Below are 16,483 nucleotides of genomic sequence, written 5' to 3' on the forward strand. Positions count from 1 at the left end.
AGAGGTCCTCGTGAACTTTAGAGATAGTTCTGGCTCTGGAATTTTTTAAGAAGAAATTGAAGCCAGATCTTGAATGTCAGGAAGTGCTATATCAAGGACTTCAAGATGAAGGGCACATTACAGAGTTTGGTTGTATGACAGACGCTCCCTTGTATTTCCCTGAGAAGTGACAGAGGGTACTTTTCTTTTACTTGTTGATCCCTAGTGTGGCCACTGGCCAGGAATTTTTGGTCTGAGATCCAACAAGTAGGACCCACCAGGCACAGAATTCTAGGGCAATCTTGGCTTCTTTACAACTTGCTAATTTTAGTTGGGTAACAAGGCATAATTGAGAATCTTAGAGGATAATTTCAAAAAGCAATGGAAGTTTTTAAAATATCTGGAAAAATGGGGGAAATTGAGCATTGCAGAATGTTGGGTTAGATCACTTTCTCTGGGTCACTGGTAAGGAATCAAAGATCTTTGTTGTCCTAGAAGATTCAAGTAGGAACATTGAAGGCAGAGATGGCTTTCTTTGTATTCTTACTAAACTTTCTTTTTATCGGCATTTCTTGGTGAGGTGGGGACCTTTGTGAGGATCTTACCTCCAAATATGCACCTCTTCCTCCTGTTTCAATAGCCACTAAGCTCTTCTTATATCATTGCTCTAGCAAATTTGAATCAAATGCAGATTGAGAGACTGAGTTTGATTATCTGACACTGTGTACTTCTAATCCTTTTATGTTCTGTTGATGCTATCCAGAAGTTTAATGTCTTAGTATGCCCCGTCCCTCAAGAAGAGGCATTAGCCCTTTGTCCTGTGACTATTAGTTTGACAATCTATAGAATCCATGCCCACCCATTCAAGATCTTTTCTCTGAAGCTTTAAACATTTACTGAAATGAACAAAGTTAAGACTTAGTTCTTATTTGTTTACAAGTCTATCTCCCCGTATCCTTAAATTTAGTGACTATTTTATTGATAGTATGGCACTATTGTCTGGTACCACGCTTAGCATTTACTAAGTATATGTTCCACAAAGAATGTCAAAAACATAACATTCAATGTATACATGAATCAAAGTATCACACTGTACCTCAAAAATATATGTAAATAATGTGAATATTTTTGTCAATAAACATTAAAATATATAAAAATCATAAGACTATGGTTAAACTTCATCTTGTATAGGACCCATTGAACTGTAAGAGCAATCTTTTAAAGAAAAACTGGAGTTCACTTTAGGATACCTGAAATTTTCTTTTCTTTCTTTTTTTTTTTCTTATTGTGGGTGGATCCCAAGGCAATCTATCTATGAGCTATAACCTCAGTCCCATTTCTTATTCTTTATTTTGAAACAGGGTCTCACTGAGTTGCAATATACCTGAAAATTTTAAAATGTTAAAATATTTAATGATTAAAAATTAGTGACTATGGGCTGGGCGTGGTGGCGCACGCTTGTAATCCCAGTACTTGGGAGGTTGAGATAGGTGGATTGCATAGGTTTGAAGCCAGCCTCAGCTACTTAATGAGGCTCTCAGCAACTTGGTGAGACCTTGTTTCCAAATAAAATATAAAATGGGTCTGGGAGTATAGCCCGGGGTTAGAAAGCCTCTAGGTTCCACCCCCAGTACCACACACACACAAAAAAAGAGTGACTACGATTATTTATAGAAATGCTTACTTATTTACAACCTTTTCCTATAAGATAGCATATTCCATCAAAGTATTCTAAGGGGTCTGAGAGGGAAATCATGGAATCACAAGTAAATATTTTACCAGGGATGGTGGTGCACACTTGTAATCCCAGTACTTGTGAGGCTGAGACAGGAGAATTTTAGGTTCACAGCTAGCCTCAGCTGCTAAGAGAGGCCTCTGCAGCTTAGTGAGACCCTGTTTCAAAATAAAGAATAAAAAATAGGGCTAGAGATGTAGCTCAGAGGTCGGATGACCCTGGGTTCAATACCAAGTATCATGAAAAAGAAGAAAGATGAGGAGGAGGAAGAGCAGAGGAGGAGGAGAAGAAGTAATTCTGGAAATCTGGAGCCAGCAGAAGCATAGAACTGGGACTCAGAGTTAGTAAATTCTAGGTCAGGCAGACTATTGAGGAGCTTCAGGCAAAATTTGCTCAATGGGAAAAACACATTTCTAGAATACAAAGATAGGAGCCATAAGTCAAAAGTCATGTAAAGTGGGAAAGAGTAATATGATCTCAAAGTAAAAAAAATAAGTGTTGGAATAAAGAAAGTGATAGCCACACTAAAGAGATGAAAATGCAAAAAGGATCCAAGCATATCAACACATGGGGAGACTAGAATTTGCATTTGAACTAAATGTATCACCATTTCTTATCAGATGTCAGGTCTGTCCAGTGACCACCTTTTGATTTTTCAAAATAGAGGTAGTTCTGCCCTAGGGATTTGAAGTCATTAAGTAAAATTGTAAGATGCTTTGGATTATAATTGAAGTAAAAGGAAATATCATCACCTTTGTCAAAATCTGACTAGAATCTGGGAATCTGGAGACAATTATGCTGTGATTATTAATATTATTATTATTATTATTATTATTATTATTATTAGTCCAGGAGTCACCCAAAGGCACTCTACCAGTGATTTTGATCCACAACCTTTTTATTCTTTTAATTCTTCATTTTGAACAGTCTGGCTAAGTTGCAGAGGCCGGCTTCAAACTTTTGATCCTCCTGAGTTGCTGGCATACAAACCTATTATTATGATGTTTAAACACAGCAAGTTAGAGGAGATTGCTAAAAAAAATAACAAAAACAAAAACAAGCAATTTGAGAGTAGAAAAATAAAATTTAAGTGTCTAATTTTTAATGGAATAAGAATGAAATAAAATAGAAGAGAATATACAAAATAGAGACCTTTATGTTTTAAAATTATTTACAAATGTTACAGTATTGCAGATGACTGTTTTAATTTCTTGTTGTTATTACTTTGAGCTATCAGTAATACATTAAATTGTATTCTTTTTATAAATTCCAGGAAGTAAGAAAATTATTTCAATTAAAAGTTGGCTAAGGAGACTGGTGTGGTAGCTTGCAATCCCAGTACTTGGGAGGCTGAGACAGGAGGATCCAGGTTTGTGGCCAGCCTCAGCTACTTAGTAAGGCCATTTGCAACTTAATGAGACCCTGTTTCAAAATAAAGAATAAAAAAATCAAGCTAGGGGTGTATCTTGGAGGTAGAATGCCTCTGAGTTCAATCCCCAGTACTACAAAAAAAAATTAAAATTAAAATAAGAGGTGGCTAAGCATAAAAATATAGTGCTTTTAGTAATTGGAATAATAATAGATATTTACTGAGAATGTTACCTGGCAGATACTTTTCTATGTGCCTTATATTTCTTAACTCTTCCTCTGATTACGTTACTCTAAAGGTAGGATATTCTTACTATTTTCATTTTATGGGTGGAGGGACTGAGGCATAGGGAGATGAAAGGCATCATCTAAGATCACAGAAAGTAGTAAAGCCCAAATTTAAGTCCAGACAATCTAGCTCCAGAACTAAATTTTTCTCCAAATATTTCTGATAAACTATTTCAAACATAAAAGTTATCAAAACTGTACCAACACCTGCGTGCTTTATCATGTATTTGCATCAGCACACCCCTCGAATCATTAATCAATTCCTTTTCCTAATGCCTTTCAAAATAATTTGTAGACCACAATAGATTTTACTCATAATTACTTCATCATTCGTATAATTAACTAGAATTTAGTGTTTGTGTTTAGGCTAATAACCAGTTTAAATTTATTGGGAATTTAGTCTGAGATATTATGAAAATATTATATATGCTATATGTTTTCAGGTAAAGTAAATTAAGATGCACAATCTTTAATGGTATCATTCCATCAGTTTTGACAAGTATGTACACCTTTGTGCTCCAAACGCCTAACTGGATGCAGGATATTACCATCACTTCAGAAAGGTCATTCATGCCATTTCTATTAATTTCTATTCTACCTTTAAAGATTAATTTGTTTGTTCTGGCACATTATAAAAATTCAATCATTTAGTTTGTAATCTTTTGTGTAAGACTTTCTTCACTCACAATAATGTTTTTAGACTCAGAAGTTTATTCATTTGTGTTGCTGAATTGTCTAATATTGTCTAAATTCTATTCTATACAAAAATATGTTTTTTATGTATTTTTATCGATTCTCCTCCTAATGGACTTTTCAGCTCATGGCAATTATACTTTATGGTTTTATGTTTATCCTCAGATTTATCATTTCTTATTTTCTTAATTCTATTTCAAATGCCCAAATTTCTTATCTTAAAGAACTGAAAATATCTTTATTCTTAAAGGATTTGTTTGCTATATGTAGAAATCTAGTTTTAGATATTTTTCTCTTTCTGCTCTTCCAAGATATTGGAATACTGTCTGTGAATTTCATTCTTTCTAATGAGAAACCAGTGATCATTCTTATCATATTTCCTAATATATACTGTGTCATTTTTATCCGCTGCTTTTAAGATTTTGACTATGATGCTTTACTAATATTTTGACCCATTAAAATATCAATTAATAGAGATATATAAGATCTTTTACTTTTTATATTAGTGGGGTGTGTGTGTGTGTGTGTGTGTGTGTGACTGGTGATTGGGTCCCGGGGCATTCTACCTCTGAGCTACACTACACTCCCAGCTCTTGTTATTTTTTGTTTGGAAACAGCATCTTGCTAGGTTTCTGGGAGTCTTGTTAAGTTGTTGAGGCTATCCCTGAACCTTGATCCTCCTGTCTCAGATGCCCAAGTACTGGGATTACAGGCTATGCCACCATGCTCAGCAAGATTAATTTTTTGTTAAATCACAAATGTTAAATGATAGGTGCTTTTCAATGAATTGTCACTGAAATCAAACTCACTGTCTCTCTCTCTCTATAAATATATATATATATATATATATACACACACAAACACACGAATATATATGACAAATTCACAGAATTCACAGTTATTATCTCTTGGTTTCAGGTACTTATATATTCATGTACCATATATGTGCAGATGGGCTCACATATATATTTAGATGTTTATATGTATATAAACATATAAACATATGTGTATACATATGCAGCTTAATTATCTTTATTAAGTTCTAAATATAGATTTCTACTTTATAATATTTTAGGTGTATCTCAAGCCCCCAAAATAAGAAAAATAATTTTCTCTCCCTTCTCTGAACTATCTCTGAACAACTGTTTCTTCTAGACTTCATCTTTTCTATATAAAAATAAAAGGTCAGTTATATAAGTCAGATCTCATAGGCCTCACTATCAAAACCTATAATCTAGTTAGAAATCAATGGTTAGGGGTTTTAAAATATTATAAAAATATTGAAGTGCATTATTTTCTATTTAAGACTTGTTTCTATTTTTTAAAGATAATATATATATCTTTAAAGTGTATATATATATACTTTAAAAATTGATGTGGCTGCAGAAGCATAAAATGTTAATAGTAATCACTAGTAAGAATGTACCATAAGCCTGGTGTGGTGGCACATGCTTGTAATCCTCGAGTTGGGAGGCTGAGACAGGAGGATCGCACAGGTTTGAAGCCAGCCTCAGCTACTTAGTGAAGCTCTCAGCAACTTAATGAGACCCTGTTTCCAAATAAAGTCTAAAATAGCCGGGAGTATAGCCCGGAGGTAGAAAGGTCCCTTGGTTCCACCTCCAGTACCACACAAAAAAAGAATGTACCATAATTTTTTAGGAACTGCATCTAAGATGTGTGTTGACTTCTTTGGATTTTTTTCCCTATTTAAATTATGCTGCTGTGAAAATATTATCCACATAAAATTTTTGACATGTATATCCAAGGGGTAAGTTTCTATTGCTCAACTTTTATTAAAACTATATATTTTAATTTCACAAGATAGTGCCAAATTTTCATCTAGAACTGTTATGCAATTTACACTGACAATAAAAGTTTACTAGAATATCTTTTCATATTCTAGCCACCACTTTGATTTATTACACTGGTACTTCCATTTTAAATTATTATACATAGTTTTTTCTTTTATGAGATTTATTGTAATTAAATATTTGCATTTAAATAATCAGGCCATCTAGAATTTATTTAGAGGCAAAATGTATATGAATCCAGGGATAATTCAAAGTGCTGAATTCTGAATCTTTCTATATTAGCTCCCAAACCAATAGAGTAGCAAAAAAAAAAAAAAAGACAACTTTTTACAAAACCCTCACAATCAGCATAACCAAAAGACAGAAAATGCTCATTGTTCAAAATGCTGTAAAAATAAAAACAAATCCATCTGAATTCTATTTCATGGTTTAAATCCATTATGGAAATAGGGGTGATAAAGGGATAGACCAGGGTGGGTGGAGATGGTAATTGATTTAAAAATGACTGACAACATGAGAAAACCCACCCTCACTATAAAAATACTGGAGGGGGGATTATTTTTCACAAATGTTCTTGTGTCAACTATAGAATAACAACTACTTTCTATTCTAATTTGAAACAAACTATTCAGGGTTTTATTGTAGATTCCATATTATAATAGTGCTTCAGATTATGTTAATGATAGTAACAAAGTCAACATAGAAAAAATAAAACCATATAATAGATTAAAAACTAATTTTTTTGCATGTGTGTGGGGGGTACTGGCAATTGTGTCGCAGTTTACCTCTGAGCTACACACCCAGCCCTACTTACTTATTTTATTTATTTTGAACCAGAATCTGGCTAAATTACCATATGCTGGCCTTGCACCTGTGATCCCTCTGTCTCATCCTCCTAAGTACTGGGTTTGCAGGTGTGCACCACCATACTGGCTTACTATTCTTAAGTCTATGAGAGGACTAACTCTAAGAGAGAAATATGTCATAGCCAAGACCACAGCTGATATCAAATGGAAACACAAGTCTTTTGGCCATTAATAATGCCTCAGCCTTAAACCACCAAATATGCCACCCTTGACACTGCTTAATTGTTGTTATGCAATTTTAAAACTTCTACCTCTCTTGAAAGATAGATTGTCCTCCCTACTTCATGTCCAAATTCAAATCTTGAGCTGGTTCATTTGATCGGCTTGGCCAATATCATGTGGTCACTTCTTAAATTCATAAGAGGCTAGTAAAGTATTTTTGGTATTATCTTGCTCATTCTTTTCATTCTACTGCAGTAAATCTCCTACCATGATTCACATAATAAATATTACCTAAATCTAGGTAATGGGTTAGGGATTAGGAGTGTAGCTCAATGGTATAGAACTTGCCTAGCATGTATACGGTTACCATCAATAAATAGGTTACTATTTTAGGCAGTATCTTGTTCTTTCCAAATTAATGTAAATTAAGCTTATTCACATTTTAGTTTTACAAAATGGAAACTTTTATTCTAGCAACATTTGTATAAAGAAAGTTTCTAGACATTCCTACCTGGCATTAATCTGGCAACTACTCAAGATGCAAATTGGTAGCCAGTGGATCAAGGAAACTAAAGTAGCCATACTGAAGTACCAATCGTTACACATCCCTAAAATAGTCACAGTTTTTAAGTATGTTTTATGGTATTGTTCAAGGGTATCCAAATTTAAGTCCAAGTGGATTAGCATTTATCTCTACCACCTAACCAGCTTTACAACTGCATAACTCAAAAAGTTGATCAAGCTCTATCTCCTCATCTGCAAAATGATAATGAAAAAGGTAATACATGAAAAAATGAGATAATATAATTAGAATCACATAGTTTTGTGTCTCAAAAATTGATAGTAACTCCATAAGAATGCCCATAAGAATGGCCAGAATATTATTATAAACATTGGCTCATATTTGAATTTGAAATTTTGGAGAATTTTTTCTATAATAACCCACCCCATACTTCTCTTGGCTCTTCAATTTTCAACTGATATCAAGAATATTATTGGACTCCATTTCAATCAACAGTATAAAATATTGGTACAATTGGAACTTGTTAAGAGTCCTAGCTTGAATTGAGCATGATACATTTATTGACAAAAAATTACTTTAGCTATTCAATTTTTTAAAAAGGCAGTCTAATGGACATATTAACTATTAATCTTTCTATGTTTTTAAGTTTTAGTGTTGTATTAAGATAGCTTGCCAGAAAGCATAGTTCCTGGACCATATATATGAATTCCCCACAGAAATGCTTTTACTGAATTATGACTTAATGATTAATAATTTACAGTCTGCACTCAACTGTCTAGAAGTTAGATGCACACCAGTTGTATTTGATAAACTTCTTGAATTGTTTTGCAGTGCCATAGAAGACAATGCTGGCTGTCCACTCATTGATCTAGTCAGTAATATAAGGTGGTTTCATTCAGCATTAAAATTATCACTGAAAGTGCTATTTGGAATAAGTGTCTGGGTTGGGGAATTGGTACTTATGAAGCCTGTGTGGTCCATGATTTCTGTGTTGTCTGACTTAATCTTTACAGTATTGTGAAATATATAAGGATTCCAAATTTTACATATAAAAAAATTAAGACTCTGGAGATGTTAATCAAAGTCTCATAGTGGGTGGCAAAACAAGGAGTCAGATATTGTTTTACTATGGAGTCATAACAGAAGAAAAAAATGAGTTTGTACCTGAACAATGCAATAAGAAAATTGCTATCAAATTGAATCTTAAGGTTTCAATGAAAGGTGTCTAGACTATTTCCATTAATGGAAGCATCTTCACAGTACATTTAAAACCTCCCTTTGTGTCTGCTTTGAATAACAATATTCCTAACATACATAAGCTTAATATTTATAAGCCATCAGAATAGAATCCTAAAAATGTCAATAATAATTACTTTCACTATAGTCGGAAAATGTATAAAATACTTTTGATTTTGTTACTTCAACACTACATAAATTTAGTTACTATTTTATACCCCAAATTTAAATCATGTGATACTGTGCAGCAAATTCAATCCAAGGATCTTAACATTACAAGCTTCTAAAATTACATGTTAGTGTTACCAATCAACATATGGATCCATTGCAATCACTAGTAAAGAAGTTCTCCTGTCCATATCAACTGATCTTATTTTTTATTTTTATTTTTTATTTTTGGTGGTACTGGGGTTCCTGGAAGCCCTTCTTCCTCCGGGCTACACTCCCAGACCTATTTTATATTTTTGAAACAGGGTCTCTTACGCCAGCGCGGCTGGCTTCGAACCTGCGCGATCCTCCTGTCTCCGCCTCCCAAGCGCGGGGATTACAAGCGTGCGCCACCACGCCCGGCTCAACTGATCTTATTTTTGACAGCTATTTAGAAAGCTCTTCTTTCTAAATGTAGAACCAAATTTATTTGGGCTTTAGCTCATTGACATCCCAATTCATTCTCTCTGAATAACATGGAAGTCTTTTTTTTTTTTTTTTTTTTGTGTGTGGTGGTACTGGGGTTCCCGGAAGCCCTTCTACCTCTGGCTACACTCCCAGACCTATTTTATACTTTTTATTTAGAAACAGGGTCTCTTAAGCCAGTGCGGCTGACTTCGAACCTGCGCGATCCTCCTTTCTCCACCTCTCAAGCACAGGGATTAAAAGCGTGAGCTACCACGCCCAGCTGGAAGTCTAATTTTTTACTATAAGAATCACTCAGATACTTGAAAACAATAAGGTTCCATTTGCATCACTTTTGCCTCAACTATTACACATCCTCGATTTATTTAACTGGTCTTATATGGGGTAATTTTACTGTAATCAACATTCTGGTCCCATTTAACAACACTCAAGGTTTTGTGCATGCCCATGGATCAGTACAGAGCAGAGGACTGTCCTTCTGTCTTCCATCAATACATAAAGAGGTCATGATAGCTCTCTTGGCAGACACAGATTGGTATTGATTTGTATTCTAATTACTATCAAGTAAAATTCCTTGACAGTTTTCTCAGCTACAAAAGCATACATTTTTTTCTACTGTGATTATGTGGATACATTAATTTAGATCAATTTTCTATTCCTTAGTGTGTTACTGTTACATAGTATTCTATTACATTTGATCTACTTTTGTAAGATATCAAATTTTATTAATACTAAAAATTCTTATGTATTTCTCATGTATTCTGAGCCAATAACTACATGAGACATTTTAAACCATTTAAGAAAACTCAATTTTATGACTGAAAACCATGTACAAAAATATTAAGTAATTTGAGTGAACACTTTCAGAATATTAATAACAGAATTTTGGATTTCAGTGTAGGCACACCTATTTCAAAGTTGATGATTTTGTTTTATTTAGTTCACTAGGCCATTTCTCCACTGCAACCTAAATTATTGATACATTGAGTAAGTTATATAAAATACAAAGATCTTAAGTACATCCTATTTGCAGTCAAAAGAAACTTTGGGTAAATCCCTATATGAGCCTATATTATATAATATTTATCTAGCACATATTATTTTATATTTGAGACATTTTCATATTTAACTTAATATTTTATTTTATCTTCCCTATTAAAAGGGACCTGTAATGAGTACATAAGGCAGTAGTAAAATTAGTTCATGTATAAAGTAAAAAATTGGTCAATAGGAATCTTTTTTTTTTTTTTTTTTTGGTGGTACTGGGGTTCCTGGAAGCCCTTCTACCTCCGGGCTACACTCCCAGACCTATGTTTACATTTTTATTTGGAAACAGGGTCTCCTAAGCCAGCGCGCGGCTGGCTTCGAACCTGCGCGATCCTCCTGTCTCTGCCTCCTAAGTGCGGGGATTACAAGCGTGCACCACCACGCCCGGCAATAGGAATCTTTGATGATGGTGTTTTAGAGTCACCAACACTGACCCACTCCTCCTTAAGATAGGATCAAAACAGTTGGAGAGCAGCTTCATAGAGAGGTGGGTGACTGTGGGAGAATGTTGAGGTTTGATAGACAGAAACTTGGAAAAAAACCAAAGACTTTGGATAGTAGAACAGGGGGTAAAACTGATCAGTTGACAGTGTGGTATGTGTGGGGGATAGAGATGAAAGGAGAGTCCCTGTGAGAACCATTAGCACAGGAATCAACCCCTTGACCTTGCAGAATTACAATCTAAACAGACAACAGATCTGGGATCTGCCAAGGAAACCGGTTCTGGGAAAGTCCTTTGCATTTCCCAGCATATTCTTACAGTGGGGATAACAGGGCACCATCTTGAGAAGGTCCTGTCTGATCTTACTGCTCTGGGAGTCCAGGTTTTGCATTTTTCTGTCTCTGTATCCCCATGGCAATATCACTACAGTGGCTTAGGTAATGCCTACCTTTGCAGTTTGTTTGACCCCAAGAGAAAGCCTCTGAGAAGACACAAATTTTCTGAGATTTATATGCAGTAGGAAACTGGACTCAGGGAAGAGCAGTTCCTATCTCAAACAAGCAGTTCCGGAAGGTGGCTGCCGGAGTCTGGGGAAACAAGCAGTCACAAGTGGTTTTGCACAGAGATGTGGGCAATAGATTGCATGGGCCCCTCAACCCCACCGCACACCCAGCACGGATAGTCGTGACTCTGTGAAGACCTGTCATGGCGATGTGAAGAACAAAAGGCACCAGAGTTCTTAAAACTACAAAAGCATTGTCATCCCTGACCTTGGGGTGCACAGCACAGAGGTGCTGGTGGGAACCTTGGGAAGAGGAGGTCCACATTAGCTTGACAACATGCTGTGACATCAGGGTTCACTGCCAGATTCTTAGAGTGCAAAGCCCAAATAAATCTAGAGGAAATCTTACCCTGGTGTGCTCTGAGCTCCGCTCTAGCTTGTTCTGGTGTGCCCAGCAGCTGAGAGTTACTCCAGGTGACTTTGATCTCAAACCACTCCTGCTGGTCCTGTGTCAAGCACTGCAAGGGAAGAAAAAGGCAGAGTGGCGCACACCTGTAATCCCAGCATTAGACTGGGAAATCACCAGTCTAATGGCAATCTCAGCAGTTTAGCAAAACCCTCAGCAACTTAATCAGACATTGTTTCAAAATAAAAATTTTAAAAAAGACTACAGTAATTTATGCATACCTATATTCATAGCAGCGCAATTCATAAGAGCCAAACTATGGAACCAGCCTAGGTGACCATCAACAGGTGAATGGATTACAAAATTATGGGACATACACACAGTGGAATTCTACTTATCAATAAAGAATATCAAAATTACATTATTTGCAAGAAGATAGAAGGATCTGGAGAACATTATGTTAAGTGAGATCAGCCAAGCACAAAAAGAGAATGGAGGTGTGTTTTCTCTAATATGCTGGAGCTAGGGAGTATTTTGGATACCAGAGGGACTCCAGACAATGGAGTAGATCCTCAGTAAGCCAGAGAGGTGGTCTAAGTGAAGGAAAGGGAAAGACTGAGGTTCATTAATGGATACACTACCACTGATTGTGTGTATATATGTGAATATATTGATGTCAATCTCAGTACTGTGTATTGCAAAGAGGGGAAATGCGAAAGGGGGGCTCCTAAGTGCTATGTGCAGGTATCTCACTGTCAACATAATTTACATTATGATGTGAGGTTGTAATGAACTAATAAAAGTGTGTGGATGCACACAAACACACACACACACACACACACACACACACACACACACACACTAAAAAAATAGGGCTGGGGTTGTAGCTCAGAGGTGGAATGACCCTGGGTTCAATCCCCAGTACCATAAAGAAGAGAAAGAAAAAGGGAGAGAGGGAGAGAAAAAGGGAGAGAGAAAGGAACTGTGTGAGTCCTTTCCTGGGACATCTATGAGATAATCTTTTGTTTATCACACACACAGTTTACTTAAGCTAGTAGTAGGAGTCTTATTCTTACAATGAATGTTATCCCATCAATTCGTTTTTTTTTTTTTTTTTTTTTTTTTTTTGCAGTACTGAGGATGGAACTCAGGAGCATTTTACCTTTGAGATACATCCCAACCCTGTTTTTTTATTCTTTATTTTGAAAAAGGTTCTCACTAAGTTGTATAGGGCCTCACTAAATAGCTGAGGCTGGCCACCTTGAACCTGTGGTCCTGTCTCAGCTTCCCAAATACTGGGATTACAAGCATGCTCTACCATGCCCAGCTACATCTCATTAATATTAACTAACATATTTTTTTTTCATTTTTGATTAATAGGCCAGTCATATGTTAAAGTATTGGCTGAGTTTTGCAAAATGGTGGAAATGCCAAAGTAGAACGCATATTTTTGTGAGAGATTTCTGTCATAGAAAAGTCTCATAAAAGTAATTTTGCCAGTGACAGCAATGTGAGAGACAGATACAAAATGTCACAATATCAAATAGAGACCTTCAAATCCTTAATCACAATAATAAAATTACAAAGAGGGGTTAGGGAAATAGTAGGATATCGATCAATTGATGTTATGCTGACGAGAGGAGTGAACTTTAACAAGACTTAGACTGGTACAAGTTAGCAAAGTGAAAAACAAGGGTGATGAATGCACAGTTGATGAATGAAATTGTACTTAATGAACACTAATTTGAGTGGCCTGTAGGATGACTTGGTCTAGGTAAAGCCTACAGTTGAAGCACATGCAGACTAGTAGGGCCCAAAGATAGTACTAGAGCGAGGTGTGGTGGGTCATGCCTTGAGAGGCTGAGTTGGGAGGATCACAGGTTTAAAGCCAGCCTCAACAACCTAGCAGGAACCTTTGCAACTTAGCAAGGGTCTGTTTCAAAGTAAATAAAGCTGGGCACTGCAGCTGTATGCCTGCAATCCTAGTTCTTGGGAGACCAAGACAGGAGGATCAAAGGTTCAAGACCAGACTCAGCAACCTGGAGAAGCTCTCAGTGACTTAGTGAGACTTTGTTTCAAAATAAAAATAAAATAGAAATAGTGGTGTAACGTGTGACTCAGAATATCATAATAAACAATAAAATCAGGCTGAGGATATAGCTCAGAAGGTAGAATACCCCTAGATTCAATCCAGAGTACCACTACTACCACCACCACTGCAAAAAAAGAGATAGTATTACAAAGATGATCAATCTCAGGTGGATCTAAAAATGCAGAGAGTACGCATGATACTGAATGGAAAATACTGCATAAAGGTAAGAGTAATTTGTATAGATGGATTGGTGACAGGAAAATGTTGCAAGTCATTTTCAAGGTAGTGTGTGTGTGTGTGTGTGTGTGTGTGTGTGTGTGTGTTTGAATGGCTGAGACATGGAAAAGTGGTTGTAATCATGGAAAGAGATGATTTCTCATTTACCTTTCAGGTTACTGTCATTTGTGAAATTACTACATAGAAATCTGGGGAAAAGAAAAGTGCTTGGAAAATTGTGCTTGTTAAATGTCTGTATGGAAAGAATAATTAAAACACTTTGTGTATTCTCCTTTTGGAGGCATATGCTAGGATAGGAAGAAAGAAATTTAAAGGTTCAGAGTAAAATTTGGGGTTAAAGTTTGACCCATACTAAAATGGAGACAAGGGAAGTAATTCTACATATAAAAAGAAATACAGAAGAAAAAGGCCCATAAACAATGAGGAGTAAGTTTAGGACAAAAAAAAAAGGTCATTTGTTTTCTATTGCTGCTGTGAAATAGTTAACTTTGGCCAAAAAAGAAAACAAACAAACAAACAAACACCTCTAACAATATTTAGCACTCTTTCACTGGAAGTTGAAACGCAGATTTCAGTGAAACTAAAGAGGGCGCTAGTGAGTAAATGAGTAAATGAAGCCAATGGAGTTAACTTGTGAAATTGTAAATAAAAACTAATATACTCCATTAGGGAACACAGATTAATACAACATCCCGACTTGCATTCTTTAAATGTTTATGTTCAGTTTTCTGCTCTTTATTGTAAAATTTCTTAACCTTTTGAAAATTTTTTTTTCTTAATACACCAAACTGTCGTACAGAACTGAAGATAATCAATTTCTTAAAGATTCAACGTTGGAAATGTCGTCTTCTCCAGAATCAAAGGGTCTAGTCCCGTTCACGGTAGAGTCTCTTGAACTTATAAAACAGCATGTCTCTAAAAAACATCACGAGGGAGACGAAGAAGAAGATTTACAGCCAAACCCTGACTTGGAAGATGGCAAAGAGCTTCCGTCCATTTATGGCAGCCTTCCTCGAGGGATGGTGTCGGAGCCCTTGGAAGATGTGGACCCCCACTACTACGTGAAAAAAAATGTGAGAACTAGTTGAAATTATTGCAACTAGACTTTTAATATTTTATTTTTAGACATGAACAAGTATAATTGAGACAAGGCAAAAAAGAGAACAAAGAGTAAATATGAGATTTTTATCAAACGGGTGTTTTACCAGCCTAGGTAGTTTCTTCTTATTTCTTTTTATTAGTTCTGATAGTTCTGATATGCTTTAATGTAAGTGACATGTATAATTGGAGCATGGTCATTGACTATAGTTATCGATTTTAAAATAGTTTTCAAATGTCAATATTATGTGCAGAAATTTAAAATGGGCAACTTGATACTCAGAAGTTGGTAAAGTAAATCCAAACTTGAAGTCTAGTTTCCTTCCTTCCTTCCTTCCTTCCTTCCTTCCTTCCTTCCTTCCTTCCTTCCCTCCTTCCCTCTTTCTTTTCCCTCCCTCTGAACCAGCCAACCTACCTACCTTCCTTCCTTCCTTCCCTCCTTCCCTCCTTCTTTTCCCTCCCTCTGAACCAGCCAACCTACCTTCCTTTCTTCCTTCCTTTCTTTTTGATACTGGGGATTGAACCCAGATGATTCTACCCCTGAACTACACTCCCAGACCTATTTTATACTTTCTTTTGAAACAGTATCTCCCTAAATTGCTGAGGCTGAGATCCTCCTGTCTCAGTCTTCCAGTCTGCAAGTGCTGAGATTACAAGGATGTGTCACTGTGTCCAGTTTATAATTGTTTTATAATCCTCTTTATTCATTTATATATTAAAATATTTTCACTTTACATTATGTATCCAGAAAGCCTTGTGGCACCAACTAATATATTCCAAAACAAGCACAGAACGCTAAATATGGGAACTATTGGTGCATGCCTATAATCCCAGTACTTTGGACGTTGAGAAAGGAGGATTGCATGATGGAGTTTAGCCTCAGCAACTTAGCAAGACCCTTTTTAAAAAATAAAAACTAAGGAGCCAGGCGTGGTGGTGCACACTTGTAATCCCCACACTTGGGAGGCTGAAATAGGAGGATCACACAGGTTTGAAGCAAGCCTCAGCTGCTTAGTGAGGCTCTCAGCAACTTAGTGAGACCCTGTTTCCAAATAAAATATAAAAATAGGTCTGGGAGTATATCCTGGAGGTAGAAAGCCTCTGGGTTCTACCCCCAGTACTACCAATAATAATAATAATAATAATAATAATAATAATAATAATAATAATATAAGTGAGGTGTGATGATACACACTTATAATTTCAGTACTTGGGAGGCCAAGACAGGAGGATTACAGGTTCAGTGCCAGCTTCAACAACTTAGTGAAACCCTATTTCTTTTCTTCTTTTTTGTTTTCTTTTCTTTTTATTTATTTATTTATTTATTTATTTATTTATTTATTTATTTATTTTTGGTGGTACTGG

The 16,483-nt window shown here is 35.8% G+C and overlaps 1 protein-coding gene across 1 annotated transcript in view; it reads left to right on the plus strand.

The window, feature by feature from the left end:
• Nucleotides 1-14,859: 14,859 nt before the first annotated feature.
• Nucleotides 14,860-16,483, plus strand: part of SCN7A (sodium voltage-gated channel alpha subunit 7) — a gene marked incomplete at both ends in the record, with an annotated part of 71,566 nt that continues 69,942 nt past the window's right edge. The window contains one exon of the mRNA XM_080688909.1: nucleotides 14,860-15,093. Within this exon, the coding sequence (XP_080545035.1) occupies nucleotides 14,860-15,093 (234 nt within the window). The remainder of the gene's footprint in view (nucleotides 15,094-16,483) is intronic.

The sequence above is a fragment of the Muscardinus avellanarius genome, assembly GCF_963383645.1.
Source record: "Muscardinus avellanarius genome assembly, chromosome: 2".
Classification (NCBI taxonomy): Eukaryota; Metazoa; Chordata; class Mammalia; order Rodentia; family Gliridae; genus Muscardinus; species Muscardinus avellanarius.